General features: G+C 37.3%; 1 protein-coding gene across 2 annotated transcripts in view; it reads right to left on the reverse strand.

Annotated features, from left to right (window-relative positions):
* The window catches only part of LOC106071808 (protein yippee-like 1), a 65,222-nt gene that overhangs the window by 35,340 nt on the left and 12,739 nt on the right, over positions 1 to 17,143 (reverse strand). For both annotated transcript variants that reach the window (XM_056005183.1, XM_056005182.1), the window contains exon 2: positions 974 to 1,476. In XM_056005183.1, coding sequence (XP_055861158.1) covers positions 974 to 1,078 — 105 coding nt within the window. In that variant the 5' untranslated portion in view covers positions 1,079 to 1,476. The remainder of the gene's footprint in view (positions 1 to 973; positions 1,477 to 17,143) is intronic.

A 17,143-nucleotide genomic window follows, 5' to 3' on the forward strand; every position in this document is an offset into this window, starting at 1 on the left:
TATACTACATAAAACATTCAGAAATCTTCCACAGTGAAGCCAACTGATAAACACCTAGTCAGACTTGCCCGGCTACTGGGGCTTCCAATCTACTCTCCCCTGACTGCAAGAAAGAATGAACGCGTTCAGAGATAAGTAAAATAAAAAAAGATGGAGAGTTCCGGCGTGTGAACACAATTCGCTATAGCTACATTTACATTGTTGCGAAGAATGAAGAATTGCTAAACGTTAAAAATTTGTGAAACATTTCTAGATATTTGTAAAAAAAACAAACAAACAATAAAGGACATCTTAAAACACTTCCCAACGAATGTCCAACTGAAAACAATGGTTTATGTCCGAGTCAGAAAATGTCGATCAATACATTGTACTTCTTACGTTATACCATGTTATTAGGCAGCAAGTAGTTTCCTCTCTTTAAAACCTTTGCAAAGTCTGTGAAACACAACACAAAAACAATATGGAAAAAGAAAGAGGGGCAGGAGACGAATAAGGAACTTCCATCGGCCTTTAGCAGACGACAGTTTCTTCTGCGACAGTTTTGGCAAAGTAAATAGACCTATGTCACAACAGGATGGTCTCGTACTATTCTTTACTTTGTACTTTTCTATTCTGGCTAGAAGACAATTCTTCTAAATACAATAAAAAGGCTGTTAGACGTTTCTTAACTTATTATCATATGTCACAGAACAAAACATTTAACAAAATAAATACTGAGTTGTACAGCCATTTTCTTAAACTATTTACTTGTAGAATCAAATGGAACATTAAAAATACGAAACCGTTCCTTCCCGCGCTTTACTTAAAGCAACAGACATTTTTATTATCAGTTCCAGCTGCAAATAGACTTCTTGAGAAGCAAGTTTAAGTTCTTACATCTGGCTTCATACCTTTTGCAACATACCCCCCCCCTCCTTTCTTCTCTCTCTTGCAATATTTAGCGCGAGAAACAAGTGTGTGACTGAGTGCTTACCTTAGAAATCAACTCATCATGATTGGCGAGGTGGGCTCTGCAGTGCACGCAACTATAGGTGCGATGACACTTGTTTGGCAAGTAGGCCTGGAAGGTTTTCACCATTTTGCCGGGGCTCCTCAGACATCGAATGGACGTGCGCGTAAACTTACAGTTGGCCAGGGGGCCCAGGAGCCAAAGGCAAGGGCACTGGCGTCTCCGCTCCGGGGACCCTTGGGATTCGGCGTGCGGGCGGTTAGGCGAATCCACGACAGTCGTGTGCGCGAGGCCCCCCCTATCAGTATGTAGGGTTTTTTAATGTGAGGGCTGACAATTAGGCAAAGAGCGATTTGTTAGTCTTGAAACTTTGTCCACTAATGCTTTTTCTTTTTCAATATCCACATCCACTCAAAGATCAAATATAGCCGGTAAAGTGTTGACCGTATTATCAAGCCAAGACTGTGTTGTCTTTAGATACCAGTGAAATCTGGTCTCAAACACTACTTGCAATTGAAGTAAGATACCTGAAAAGGAATACAGAAATATAAAAACATTTTATTAGAAATATTGATACAAAAAAAAAAAAAAAAAAAAAAGGAATTAATATTAACGTTTAACTTAAACTTACACACATGTATATCTAATATTGGATTCGTTCAACTCTGAATATCTGATGAGCAAGGAAAACAACAATGACACTGATTAATTTAAAGACTTCAAAATAAACGGGATAGCTGTCTAAATGGACACTTTGTAAACGTGCCAATACAATAGTGTAAACAGAGCCTAGCGCTATGATATGGAAGTCAATAAAAAAAAAAAGAGTCAAAGCATTGCCATGTTTCATACATCCAGCTCATAAAGCTTCACATTAGAGCTACTTGAATATATTTGAAAGGGATCTTAGGTTATAAAACACCTACAGAGAAAGAAAGTGAAAGATCTAGTCCTTGCCAAGAGATGGGAGAATAAGACACTTTTAGCTGTGAATGACACATCAGAAACTGGAGGACTATTCTTGGCATAGTACGTATAAACCAATACACGGATGTAGCGCAAGTGACTGTTACTTAAAATAGCTTGAAATAACTACACACGGCCCCCATTGCATGTTACTAGATCTAGTTATTGTTCAAAAAGTGAAGTCGAGAGCAGGGCAGGACTTTCATGCCATAAGTTCCAGCATAGTTTCATCTTATCCTCCTCCAAAACAACGTGGATGTATATGTAACATTGACCAGGCAGTGCTAATCACCTATCATCCTATCCTAATGTCAGCTTAGCTTCTAGTGTGCAGTCTAGCTGATGGTGTGAAATGCACGTATCCTATGGAAATGGGAGCATGGTATTAGTCTACTACGTTCTTGCTTGATTCTTTATCAATTATAGGCTAGTAGTTTGTTTTGTTAACAACAATGCCTGGTCGTGAGGTTAGCGGACTGGACTGATTATCTCGACGGTCCAGGGTTCATAGCTGCTCGCTGCCATCCCCTGTCGTACAGTGGGAGGTTTGGACTAGGAAGTAGGATTATCTTTAACTCTGGAAGAACATCAGAAACATTTCAAATATTTTACAGAAAAAAGCAACATTTTTACAACACAAAATGAATCTTTAATGTTTAGACCATTATTACTTTTGACAATTAAAACAAAACCACGCCTTGAGTATTCCTTGTAAACAGGCGGATCCGACGTTTAGAACTCTGGCATTCGACGACTATCTCACTTCGGTAAGAAATAGCAGAACCTAGTAAGACGCATCCAAATTACCGGGTGTTAAAAAGTTTTGAAGCATTAAATGACTCGCGTTGATACGATTGTTCACATGCTTGTATGGTATATTACAGCAGGAATAGTGGATAGGTAACATTTGTATAACAGGTGTAGCTTATAGAACTTTCCAGTAGGTTCAGAATGTTTTTTTTTAAAGAACTTTAGCCAGGCAGCGGCAGTTATTTCGGCTAGTATTGTTTAAAGTTGAGTGCATCATTGCACCTATGTGTGTGTGGATAGTTAGGAACTCTTAAAGAACATGTGTGCTAGAGATATTTAGTTTGGGATGTGTGCAGAAGTTGCTAAATGGTAAAATAAAATGTGCTAGTGAATATTTTTAAAGTTTGAATTAAAGTAAAAGACGCAAAGGACTCGAAAATGCGATTTTCAACAGTCAAAGTTGGGAAACATATTCTAAGTTTACGTCGTTTTTCGTCCTAACATTTTTGAACGAATATTAAGCCAATTACTATTAGATGTTAGAAATGTTATTTTCAACCCAAGTTTCTTTCCCCGTTGATTGAAAAATAAGGTTAATTATCCATCACGACCAAACTCATCGCCCAGAATAATGCTTTTCATTGTTGCGATCATTTAAACTTTCCACGTTTATTCGTCTGGTAAAACAGCATTGATACCCTGTTAATTGCAGCCTGGAGACAAAGTCATAGTATTACTGTCTAACAGAAATAAGTTATTTTACTCTCTGGCAAAGACTAGTTACAGTTACCAGAAAAAATAGTTTTATTACAAATAAATTGCACGACTTAAATTCGAACTCGAGGGCTTAAGCCTTCTCAAGCCAGTACACTGACCACTGTGCCATCGAAGTGCTTATGAAAATAGAAGATATTATAGTTATCTATTGCTAGTTTCAAACGACCTGACATCAAGTATGAGGGGGACCAATTGAAGTTATACCACCATGTCAGTCAAGTAAAATCTTTTCCTTTTTTTCAATACCAAAAAAAAAAAAAAATACCAATAGTTAATTAATTAATTAATTTATATCAGGTAACCGAGCCTCGCTCGGATGAATAATTTGTTAAGGAAGGATATTTACCCGAAGTTATTTTGGGAATATTGTTGTAATTACGAAAATGAACTATCGGGTAAAGACTATCAATCCGAAGAGTTGCTTTTTAGTTCTTTCCGTTCTCAATATAATTGTACATGGCGATTAGAATAGAAAGTCCCCCCAACAGTAGGCCTATAGAAAACCACAGCTCACTTCTTAACGTTTTACATTGCTTCTTTCATGTAGAACTATTGGGCTATTATAGGCTTGGAAGAAAGTCTTTGCAGTATAACTTCTAAAATTGTTACTTTCTGACATTTAATATTGCAATTAATATATTCATTATGGCTCTGAGACATGCACACTTTACAGAAAAAACTAAGACTTCACCGCACTACAAACAGCGATGTCCTTGCCAACGCCGGTATGGACAGTATGGAGGGACTTCTTATGGTCCGACAGTTGCACTGGGTAGGGCACGTATCCCGTATGGGAGACGAACGAATGCCAAGGCAGTCTTTTTTTGTGAGCTAAAAGGTGGTCGACGTGACAGAAGCGCTCCACGGAAATTCTTCAAAGACCAGCTTAGTCGTCAACTTTTCTTGGCTGACATAGAAGAGAGCACCTGGTTGCATGCGGCCTCCGAACGAGACAGCTGGAGGTCACTCACGAAGGCCGCGGGAAACACATTTGAGACAAAAAGAAAATCTGCAGCCGAGAACAAACGCAGACGGCGAAAAGAAAATCTAAATCGGCCACCTGCGGACAATGGTTATGCTTGCCCTGGATGTGGCAAAATATGTAGGTCACAATTGGGGCTGCACAGCAAAGAGAAATACTGCATTCCTCACTTATCTTAGGACTCGAAAATTTCATACCATTTTGAAAGAATATCGCTGTTTGTATTGTGGTCTTTGGTGAAGTCGTTCAAGAAGTCTTAGTTGCTTTCTATAAAGTAGTCATGTCTCAGATCCACATAGATGGGTTGAGAGAATACTGGTTGACACTGATTTTTGTAGACAGGCGAGCGATTTATTTCGCCACACTCTCGTTTGGAGGCGTCCAAAAGCACGACTATCCATGATCACATATCAAACTCTCTTTAAAGCAATGCGTCAATTGATACAATGCTTCCCAGATAATGTGAAGTTATCTACCACTTTAAGGGATGTCTAAGGCAGTGATCTTTGGGCTGAGTAGGTTTTATTGGGTGACTTTTGGAACATGACTTCTGATTTACCGAGGTTTATAGGTTAACAAATAAAAAAAAAGGCAGCAGCGTGATGAAAATTCGTTGACCGCGAGCTGGATATCATCAGGGCCAGCCCTAGGCCTACGCTGTCACAGTGGTGGACCCCGAAGGTTCAAAAGCCCCCTCGCTAATTCTAGGTGTAAATTATTAAATTAAACCATTATAATTTATAATAGGGTTCCCGTGGTCTCCTTGTTTTCAAGGAGCTGCTGGAAATCTCCTGAAACTCATAAAAATGTCCTTAAAAAGACAAAATTGTCACTTTGGGGTGTTCATCAATATGGTAAACGCCAGTCCTACGCGTGATATAAAAAAACGGCATCGTCAGCTTTCATTTAATAAAAAATGTAATGCAAATACGAATTTATTTTCTAATACAAAATCTTTATTTATTTTCACTTATTATCCTTATCAATACCCTTACTGGTTCGCGCGCAATCCTCATTTTTTTCACATAGGGCCCCGCAAATGTTAGGGCCGGCCCTGATTGTGCAAGTAAGGCATAGATAAGCTGTGTTATGACCATTTCCTACGTTTTGGTATTGGACAGCAGACTTCGAAGCTTAAACACATTGCAATAATTCACCAGCAAAATAATAACAAAGTAAAAGCTACCTACGGGTGTACGCAATTCAAGTGTAAACAATTTATAAAGCCTTTAAAACACAATAACTCATCATACATAAAGATATTTCATTATTTTTCTTCCATAGTTTCATAATGGATCAATGTAAATTAAGATGGTGCGCAAATGTTTAATTACGCCAATTGAATCATTAAAACTTTTTCTTGTTTGCGAAGAAATGTCTTAGTGTACTGCTGTGAGCCTAGTGACGTAAGCGGTGTCAAGTTTTTTTCCCATTGACGTCATATAGAAAATTTCATTCATAAAACATTCTAGCCAAAATAAATTTTTCGATAATGAGCCATTTTCAAACCGATATAACGGTCGACCTTGAGTTTTCCCAATGTGGCCAATGAGTTGAGAATTTTTTTCTCACTATTATGCACATACCGTGAACTTTTAAAGAAAATCGTTAGAGCCGTTTTCGAAATAAAATTTATATATACATATATATAAATATAAATATATATCCTATACTCTTAAGCGAGCAATTCTTGTATGTATGTATATATATTTATATATATATATATATAAATTTTATTTCGAAAACGGCTCTAACGATTTTCTTTAAAATTTCACGGTATGTGCATAATAGTGAGAAAAAAATTCTCAACTCATTGGCCACATCGGGAAAACTCGAGTTCGACCGTTAAATCGGTTTAAAAATGCCTCATTATCGAAAAATTAATTTTGGCTAGAATCTTTTATGAATGAAAATTTTCCATGACGTGAACGGGAAAAACGCTGCTTACGTCACTAGGCTTACCGCAGTACACTAAAATATTTCTTTGCAAACAAGGATCAATAGACCTAATTAAACATTTGCGCACCATCTTACTGTAGATTGATTTATTATAGAACTATGAAAGAAAAGTAATGAAATTAAATGTGCCGATGTATGATTAGTTATTGTGTTTTAAGTGCTTAATAAGTTGTTTACACTTTAATTGTGTAGAGCGGTGTAGATACCTTTTACTTTGTTGTTTATTTTGCTGGTGACCAACAGCTGTCTCGTTCTGAGGCCGCATGCAACCAGGTGCTCTCTTCTATGTAAGCTAAGGCAAGTTGGCGCCTAAGCAGGTCTTTTAAGCGTTTCGGTGTTACGTCGACCACTTTTTTAACTCACACAAAAAAAAAAAGACTGCCTTTGGCATGCGTTCGTCTGAGATTCGTCACCCATACAGGATACTATTCTGTCTTAATCGACCACCGCGGACAAAGGTTATGCTTGCCCTGGAGGTGGCAAAATATGTAAGTCACAGCTGGGGCTGAGTAGCAACGGGAAATACTGCAATCCTCATTAATCTTCGGACTCGAAGACAAACCTTATTATTATTATTTTTTTGCTGGTGAATTATTATATGTGTTCATGCTTCGGTGTCTACTGTCCCGTACCAAAAACAAAGGAAATGGTCATAACACAGCTTCTCTACGCTTTACTTGCTCACACTAAACATGATATCTAGCCATCGGTCAACGATTTTGCGCAAGCTGCACCCTCTTTTAATTTAACTCTAAACCTCGGTAAAAAGCTTGGGGTTAGGGCGTGGAGACGGAATGCCCAGGAGAGATCTGAATGTGTAAAAGCAGGCCATATCCCTCCACGGGGTGTAGCACCACTGGGATGGATGGATGGCAAAAGCCGGTATGAACTTCTTATAGTCCGACAGTCAGACTGGGCAGGGCACGTATCCCGTATGGGGGACGAACATATTGTTCGGCGTAACAGGGGTGCCCCACGGAAACGTTTCTTAAGGATACTAATGCAATGATTTAAGTCTATTAAAAAAAAATGTGCCATTTTACTTTGTCACAAAGTGCCTGTTTTACCCTAGAGATTTAACGTAGAGATTTGCGTCACTTGATGTTTCGTACTAAAGCCATAATGAATATACTAATTCCATAATTAAATGTCTGAAATAATCATCTGAGAAGTTACACTGCAAAGACTTTTTTCCAAGCCAATAATAGTAGGCCTACAATAGTTTTATGCAAAATATGGATTGTAAACTATAAGACGGACGTGAGCTATGGTTTGTCTAGACTGTAAGAGGACTTAAGAGACTTTACATTTAATCGCCATGTACAATTACATTTAGAACTAACAGAACACTAAATCAACTCTTCAGATTAGTAGTCTTTATCCGATCGTTCATTTTCGTAATTACAAAAATATTCCCAAAATGACTTCGGGTATATATCCTTCCTTAACAAATTATTCACCCGAGCGAGGCTCGGTCACCTGATATTACATACATACATACATACATACAAGAATTGCTCGCTTAAGAGTATAGGATTTTTTAAAACTGATCCTTGTTTTGTCAGATAGAAGAATTAATTGTGCAACATTTCAGCTTGATCCGAAATTAGGTGTGGGAGAACGTAACAAACTTTGTATCAGACAGACAGAATGAGTTGATATAAGCTTTGTATCAGACAGACAGAGTGAGTTGATATAAGCTTTGTATCAGACAGACAGACAGACAGAGTGAGTTGATATAAGCTTTGTATCAGACAGACAGACAGAGTGAGTTGATATAAGCTTTGTATCAGACAGACAGAGTGAGTTGATATAAGCTTTGTATCAGACAGACAGACAGACAGAGTGAGTTGATATAAGCTTTGTATCAGACAGACAGAGTGAGTTGATATAAGCTTTGTATCAGACAGACAGAGTGAGTTGATATAAGCTTTGTATCAGACAGACAGACAGACAAAGTGAGTTGATATAAGCTTTGTATCAGACAGACAGAGTGAGTTGATATAAGCTTTGTATCAGACAGAGTGAGTTGATATAAGCTTTGTATCAGACAGACAGACAAAGTGAGTTGATATAAGCTTTGTATCAGACAGACAGACAAAGTGAGTTGATATAAGCTTTGTATCAGACAGACAGAGTGAGTTGATATAAACTTTATAAAAAAAGCTAACAAGATCCTTGAAATAAAGAATCACCCTTTGTGTCAGGATTTTGTGATTATCACAAAAGAGATACAAGACACCGATAGCAAAGATAAACAGACACAAACACTCTTTTGTTCCCCTGGCAATCAAATCATTAAATAAGAACAATCTGGTACAAACTTTGTCGCATGTAAATTATGAGTGAGTCTGGTGTGAATGTACACTTTGGTTTCTTATAGTTATAATGTTTTTTGTTTGGTAATGCACAAATTGTAAGACAAATTTCCTTACGGATAATAAAGATTATTATTATTATTATTATTATTATCAGACAGAGTGAGTTGATATAAGCTTTGTATCAGACAGACAGTGAGTTGATATAAGCTTTGTATCAGACAGACAGTGAGTTGATATAAGCTTTGTATCAGGCAGACAGTGAGTTGATATAAGCTTTGTATCAGACAGACAGTGAGTTGATATAAGCTTTGTATCAGACAGACAATGAGTTGATATAAGCTTTGTATCAGACAGACAATGAGTTGATATAAGCTTTGTATCAGACAGACAGTGAGTTGATATAAGCTTTGTATCAGAGTGAGTTGATATAAGCTTTGTATCAGAGTGAGTTGATATAAGCTTTGTATCAGACAGACAGTGAGTTGATATAAGCTTTGTAAAAAGGTTTACCACATCAATATGTTATAGAAATATAGAGGAAATTTAAAACATGGATAGTCAACCTTTACAAGACATATTTGGCGGTATTTCAAGACGATGCTCACTACTATCAACAGACTCTTGGAAAGATATAGAAGTAGACAAACGGAAAGAAACAAAGAACCCACGCAGCGACCTTCCCCGACGTCCTGGTAGACTTTCTAGAAAAGGAAATTAACAAATAACTAGAATAAGGAAAGATTTCAAATTTACATTCACCTGGCGCAGCACCAATAAACAAAAAAAATATTAAGTCACTTTTTGAAATTAATTGCAACTTTAGCAGAAATAAACAAATGTCAAGAAATCCTTGAAAACTTAAAAAAAATATTTTCGGAATGAATATCATAAAAGCCTCAAGATTCCAGTTCCTTGTTATTACCTACAAATCTAGAAGCGAATGTCACAGCCCAGTGTTATCAGTGATCTTTGACAGTAACCACAAACAGGGCAGAGGTCGATAGCACGTCATTGAAGAGTCTGATCTGTTCAGGCTACGGTGCAGAATGCAAAAGTAAAAACACCATCAATACTCACAGCACAATTAGTGGCAGGAATAGAACAAGATGCAGAAATAGATTCGGGACATGCCAAACAGACAGACTTATCTAGGTTTTCACGGCCTAAAGATGGTGTTGACGTCATTTAAGACAATGGATTCTGGATACCTTGAAGGCTGAGAGCGGTGTTAGAAGTTATTTATTTTAAATACATATTAAAACTAGATAGGAACATTTCGTACGTGAGAAGCCTTTATAGTTGAAAGACCTAAAGCAGTTTAGTCATAGCCACTCAGATTTCGTGTTTTTTTTTTTTTACTATACTGCTTATACACACACTGGCGATTCCGAGGGGTGGGGGGGGGGGTGGGGGTGGTGGACGAATTTTAGTAAAGAAATCACACAATTTGTATACGAATTTATTAGTTAGTTAATAATATATACTAATTATTCATATTTCAACCTATTTCTAGATTATTTCATCACTTTCTAGTATGTTGACCGATTTGGTGGGATGGGGACGTGGCGATGGCATCAATCCCGCCCCCCCCCCATAAACTTTCGAGTGGGGGGGGCGGTCCAATTTATTGGTAGAAATCACCGCTTGTTAACAGAATCAATTAAATATCTATATAATTAAAACCTGTTATTGATATTTTAACCGATCTTCATATTATTACGTTCCCCTGTTAGCTGATTGGGGGGGGGGGGTCGAATACATCTACTGCCCTTCCAACCTAAACCCCTTTGAGTGGGTGGGGCGGTCCTACTTTTAATTAGAAATCATAGTTTGTGAACAAAATTAGTTGAATTACAATATAATATTAATATTATGTCGCTAAACTTCTGGTATATCTTTGCCGATTCGGTGAGGTGGGGGGGGGGGTGATTGCTTCTACTGCCCTCCCCACTCTAGCCCTCTGAATGGGGTGGGGGTGGTCCTATCTTATGGAGAAATCATAGTTTGTGAACAAAATTAGTTGAATATCTATATTATATAAGCTACATAGTGATGTTTTAACCTATTTTATATTATGTCCTACACACACTCTGATCTCAAATTTTACCATTAGTAAATATAAAATGAAAAGGGTTGTACCAGGTGGGAGGGGCAATACATGCAATCACCTTCCGCCCATCGGACAAACTAATACTTTTTTTTTGTATTTTAGTTAAGAAATTACAAAATTAAAAAATAATTGTTACTAATATAATTTATATATGCTATAAATTAAATTCTATTATCGAGTCGCCCAACCCCCTATTCTTTAATGCCAAATGCAATCATTAGAAGAAATTATAAAAAGGAGCGAGGATTAACGTTTTCACTCTACCGCCCTCTCCCCTTTCCAGACGAAAACATGAAGTTTTAAAACAGAATAGTCAAATATGGCTAAAGAGTTTATGTAATTGCACACGAATTTATCTTAGTTATTTTAATAAAGACTTTGTTATAGAAAATTTAGAATTCATACGAAATTTTTCATTATAAGGGTAACAATTGAGATGAGTTCTTAACCCAATTATTATTTTCCTAGTCACCTTTTCCCAACATTTACTCAAACTGATATTTTTCTATTGTATAAATGAGACTATAACTCACAATATATGCTGGAATCCTAAAAATGCAAACAAAATTTAGAGTAGAATCTAATTGGTTAACTCCCACTTCCGAAATAGAGCTTTGAATTATAGTTCTGTAACAGAACAAAGTTACAAACATGCCTATTGAAAAAAAAAATCACTTACAAATGAGCTTCTTTTTAAAATATTTTTTGGAATAATTTTTTTTTCGGCGGCGATCCTCAAAGTCTTAATCTAAATATGTGGGGTATCTTATCTTTTCAAGAACAAATCGGTTGTATTAGCCCTGTAGTAAGAGCCTGTAAATTCATATTAGAATATTTTTCAAGCAAAACATTATTTAAAAGGTCCTTTTTTCATAGGATGAATAATGAGCTGTAGATGTCAGGAGAATGCGGTTCTCCAGTGAAGAATGAAAAAAAAAACGCTTTTGGCGTCGGGGCTTTTTTTTTTTCCGAAGGTTGAGAAACGCTGCTTTTTTTAAATTCTAATTCTATACATATAAGGCTTGTCTTCATGTCCGAAGATAAGTGAGGAATGCAGTATTTCCCGTGGCTGCGCAGCCCCAGTTGTGACCTGCATATTTTGCCACGTCCAGGGCAAGCATAACCATTGTCCGCAGGTGGTCGATTTAGATTTTCTTTTAGCCGCCTGCATTTGTCCTCGGCAGCGGATTTTCTTTTGGTATCAAATGTGTATCCCGCGACCTTCGTGAGTGACCTCCAATTGTCTCGTTCTGAGGCCGCATGCAGCCAGGTGCTCTCTTCTATGTCAGCCAAGGAAAGTTGACACCTAAGCTGGTCTTAAAAGCGTATCCATGGGACGCCTCTGTTAGGTCGAATACCTTTTAGCTCACCAAAAAAAGACAGCTTTTGGCATACGTTCGTTTCCCATACTGGATACGTGCCCTACCCAGCGTAACTGTCGGACCATAAGAAGTCCCTCTATACTGTCCATACCGGCGTTCGCAAGGACATCGCTGTTTGTATTGCGGTCTTGCCACCGTATGTTCATGATGGAGCGCAAGCATCTTTGGTGGAAGCGCTCAAGAAGTCTTAGTTGTTTTCTGTATAGTGTCCAAGTCTCAGAGCATATTGGAGGGTTGAGAGAACCACCGCATGGTAGACATTAATTTTTGTAGGCAGCCGGAGCGATTTGTTCCGCAAACTCTCGCTTAAAGGCGTCCAAAAGCGCTACTGGCCCTGGTCAGACGGTTATCAACTTCGGTTGAAAGTGAGGCGTCATTTGACACTATACTACCTAGATATGTGAAGTGGTCTACCACGTTAAGGGGCTGTCCGTTTACGGTGATCCTTGGGGCTGAGTAGGTTTTATTGGGTGACTTCTGGTACATTACTTCTGTTTTCCCGAGGTTTATAGATAGACCGAAAGAGGCGTCAGTGTATCCAAATTCGTTTACCGCGTTCTGGAGATCATGTTCATTGTGGGCTAGCAGGGCGCAATCATCGGCATAGAGAAGCTCCGTTATGTCCTTTGTTTTTATATGGGATAGTAGAAGCAAAGATTGAACACATTGCCGTCTGAACAAAACCGGACGTAGATGTCTTCGTGCAATCGCTGCCTCATTTGACCCAGCATTACGCCAAAGAAGATAGCGAATAGAGTAGAAACTGCTTGAGGATGGATAGGAACGTAGGTGGGCATCCCAGCCTAGCCAAAATTCTCCACAAACCATCGCGACATATATATATATATATATATATGCTGTACGCGCGTTTATGCTTAGGGTTTACTGGGCGATAGGGTTAGGGTTTGGAAAAAAAATCGCCACCCCCACTCCAAAGTTGTGGATCCGCTAGTGTATACACATGATGACCGACTCACTCACTGCTAAGTCTTTCCCCCTCAGATATGATCAAAAAAATTACTACACTGATTTATATATATATATATATATATATATATATATATATATATATATATATATATATATATATATATATATATATATATATATATATATATATATCATAATCTCCTTGATTTACTATTTATTGACAAGAAAGACAAATCCACGAACACGATGTTGCCTTACCATTATCGCATAATGTAAAGAAAACTAAAATGTAAAAACAAAGAAAATATGAGAACGTTCAACTTTGAGATCAAACGACAATGGAAGTTCTCTAAAATAATAATAAACCCGGTTGTTATATCAAGCGATGGGATAATGACGACTGACCTCGCATACACCTTCAAGGCCATTTTCTTTGCTTTCAGAATGAGTGCTGCTGCAGTCCGGCCACATCACCGGAGATGAATTTGTAACAGCAGGAAGGACTAGTCTTCCCGTAGTGATCTGGCAAGAAACTGGGCCGTACAAGTCGAGTGACTGTCCAGACACGTCCCCCTTGTGCTGGGGACACGTACAAACTGGGCCGTACAAGTCGAGTGACTGTCCAGACACGTCCCCCTTGTGCTGGGGACACGTACAAACTGGGCCGTACAAGTCGAGTGACTGTCCAGACACGTCCCCCTTGTGCTGGGGACACGTACAAACTGGGCCGTACAAGTCGAGTGACTGTCCAGACACGTCCCCCTTGTGCTGGGGACACGTACAAACTGGGCCGTACAAGTCGAGTGACTGTCCAGACACGTCCCCCATGTGCTGGGGACACGTACAAAATATTCGACACTGTTTCGACACTCTCTCTCTCTCTACAGTAATGGAGGGCATCGGGAGTCATTGTTTGGGCGGAACCGGGCAAATAATTCAATGAAAAAGTTCGAGGAAATAAAAGAATGTTGCATCTATAATTGTAGATTGATTAAGTTTTCAGCGGACTAACAGATAAAAAAGAGCGCGAGGATTCCATAATTTCGGCTATATTGCGTACTTCAAAGTGTTTATTTCAAGTAAGACAGAGAGAATGTGTGTAATATATTTAGTAGTCTAATATTTCACTTTAAAGAAGGAGAACTCTGTATATACTATATAGTGTAAAAAATAAAGCTTTTTAAAAACAAAACCATCCTTCCATTTAAACCTTTCAAGCGCCTAAGGGAATGTTTGAGCCAATGTGACCTCATTCCTCCATCATTATGATCTTTGGTATAGCGTGATATTCCTAGGCCATATCAACATTATAGCCTCCTGACTACATCAACCTTGCTCAAGTTATAATCTGAGTGGGAATAATGTTCGCTTTCACTGAACAGGAGATGTCTACATGCAAAAGAATATTCGTTATACAATATGGCTAGAGCAAAATATTTTTCTTCATTTTAATGGTATCTCTGACCTTTTATTGAATAGATTACCGGCAAAGCATGTGATTTAATAATTCGACTAGGCAATGTAGGTATAATATCCTAAGTATCCTAAACAATGACTGGTTTATTTTTACAAAGTACAAAATATCAAAGATGAATGATTTTTATAAAAAAAAAAAAAAAAAAAAACAAACAAGGTTACAAAGACAGTTTGTGTGAAAAACAAACACAAAATCGGCCCCGAAGTGGTCCACCTAGAGTCTTCATCAGGATTCGAACAATGGACTTCCAGTTCCAAGTGCTTTACCCCTCAGCCACAGCATCTCCATATATTCATTCAGCATACATTTACATTTTTTAAAATAATAATTATTAGCCTTATCCATACATTGAAAATTAATAACGTTACATTGTAATAAAGTGAAACTAAAAAGATTTATTCTTCTAACATTATTAGAAAAAATTGGCAACACGAAAAAAATAATTCTTGACCTACTTTAACTACAATAGTGTAAAAATGACAACATGAACTTTCCCCTCGCAAATAAAAATTAATATCTCCATTGTCATTTGTCATACAAACTAGACATAGATCTAACTAGATCTAGACCTAGTTGTAGATCTAAATCTAGATTCAAGATCTAAGTCTAGGTCTAGACCTAGATCTAAGCCTAGATATAGAAATAGATCTAAGTCTAATTCTAGATCTAGAGTTAGATCTAATCTAAGCCTTTATCTAAGTCTATATCTAGATCAAGAACTAGATATAGAATCTTAATATAGAATTTACTATATCTAGACTAGAACTCGTATTATAATTATGTAGATCTGGGCACTATTTAGTCTTATTTAGACTGTCACGTCAAGTGTAGGCCCCTATAATGAGGATATGTCAAAACTGCGCGCTATAAAAGTAGTTCGTTATTTTTTAAATTTATAACTAAAACGAATCAGTATTTTATTCAATGAGTTAGTTAAATGGAAAATATATTTTATAATGATCCATTGACACTTTTACCATTGTGACCCTAGATGCAAATAATTTGTACCAATGCTCGAATCTATGAATGAAGCTTGATTTATTAATGAAGTAGTCCATGACCTTTTAAAAAAAGTGACCTCCCCTGAAGTTTTTCATTAAAAAGTGGTGTAAATTTTTTAAAATCTGCTTGCATATATAATTTAAAAAATTAGATGGTTTACTTTCGGAAAAGAAAAAAAGTAGCCTTTGCATCAGAACTTTGAATGATCTAAAATATTATGATGTCCGATTTTCATTTTCTCTTCTAGTTTCTGAGACGGACGGACGAACAGACAAGCCACACAAAACTAATAGCGTCTTTTCCCCTTTCGGGGGCCGCTAAAAATGGTATCCGTATTTCAGATTAAATTACATTTTTTTTTACTAGGAGACTGTTGTGAAACAAAAAAACAATCAAAGAGATTTGTTGTTGTAGGTCAAGAGAATCAAGCACTTGGTTGTTTTAGGTCAAGAGAATCTACGCTTGGTGGTTTTAGGTCAAGAGAATCAAGCACTTGGTTGTTTTAGGTCAAGAGAATCTACGCTTGGTGGTTTTAGGTCAAGAGAATCAAGCACTTGGTTGTTTTAGGTCAAGAGAATCTACGCTTGGTGGTTTTAGGTCAAGAGAATCAAGCACTTGGTAGTTTTAGGTCAAGAGAATCTACGCTTGGTGGTTTTAGGTCAAGAGAATCTAGCACTTGGTGGTTTTAGGTCAAGAGAATCAAGCATTTGGTTGTTTTAGGTCAAGAGAATCTACGTTTGGCGGATTTAAGTCAAGAGAATCAAGCACTTGGTGGTTTTATGTCAAGAGAATAAATCAAGTCCAACAATATAGTCTTAGCTATGACCAGATTAGAATCAGATTACGTAGGCCAAGCATGCTGAATGGTAATATACTATTTAATAAAAATAAACCAACAACTGATTCTGCTATCTAGGCGTATATGGGACAAAATAGAAAATGTGCCATGTTGGAAAGAAGGGAGTCGTTGGTCTATTAAGATATACACATCTTCATAAAGACATTTTTTTATACCACGTACACACTTTGCATTCGATACAAATTATTTGTTTTAGGTTGCCAAATTGTGCTCTACAGTGGCGATTCCTAAGCCTATGCCTCTTTGTGCAAGTCCAAGAATTTGATTGGTAAGCATTAGTCTTAAAATGTAGAAATAAGGAATCCAGACACTTAAATTTCAGGTCATTTACTCGTCTTTCAACTCACACAGTCTCTCAATTATTATTAATGATTTTGCTCTTAATAACGAATGAATGTTAGATTAAAAAAAAAAAAGGAATATTTTTTTACCCCGCCTAATTCCCCTTCCCCCACCACTGAGAAAAATAACTGGTTTAGTGAATGTATGTACTAGAGTTAATTACTTTCCGATTATAGGCATATAGATCCAGACTTAAAATAGAGTGCGCAAAATGTTTTTGAGAGTCTATTAATGAATAGGTCCTACGTGCGGAAATACATGTTCAAGATGTCTCTAGCCAAAATTTATTTTTTTTTTACTCTGAAAAATTATAACGGTCAAACTATAGTTTTCCCAG

This window comes from Biomphalaria glabrata, chromosome 12, assembly GCF_947242115.1.
Source record: "Biomphalaria glabrata chromosome 12, xgBioGlab47.1, whole genome shotgun sequence".
NCBI classification, from domain to species: Eukaryota; Metazoa; Mollusca; class Gastropoda; family Planorbidae; genus Biomphalaria; species Biomphalaria glabrata.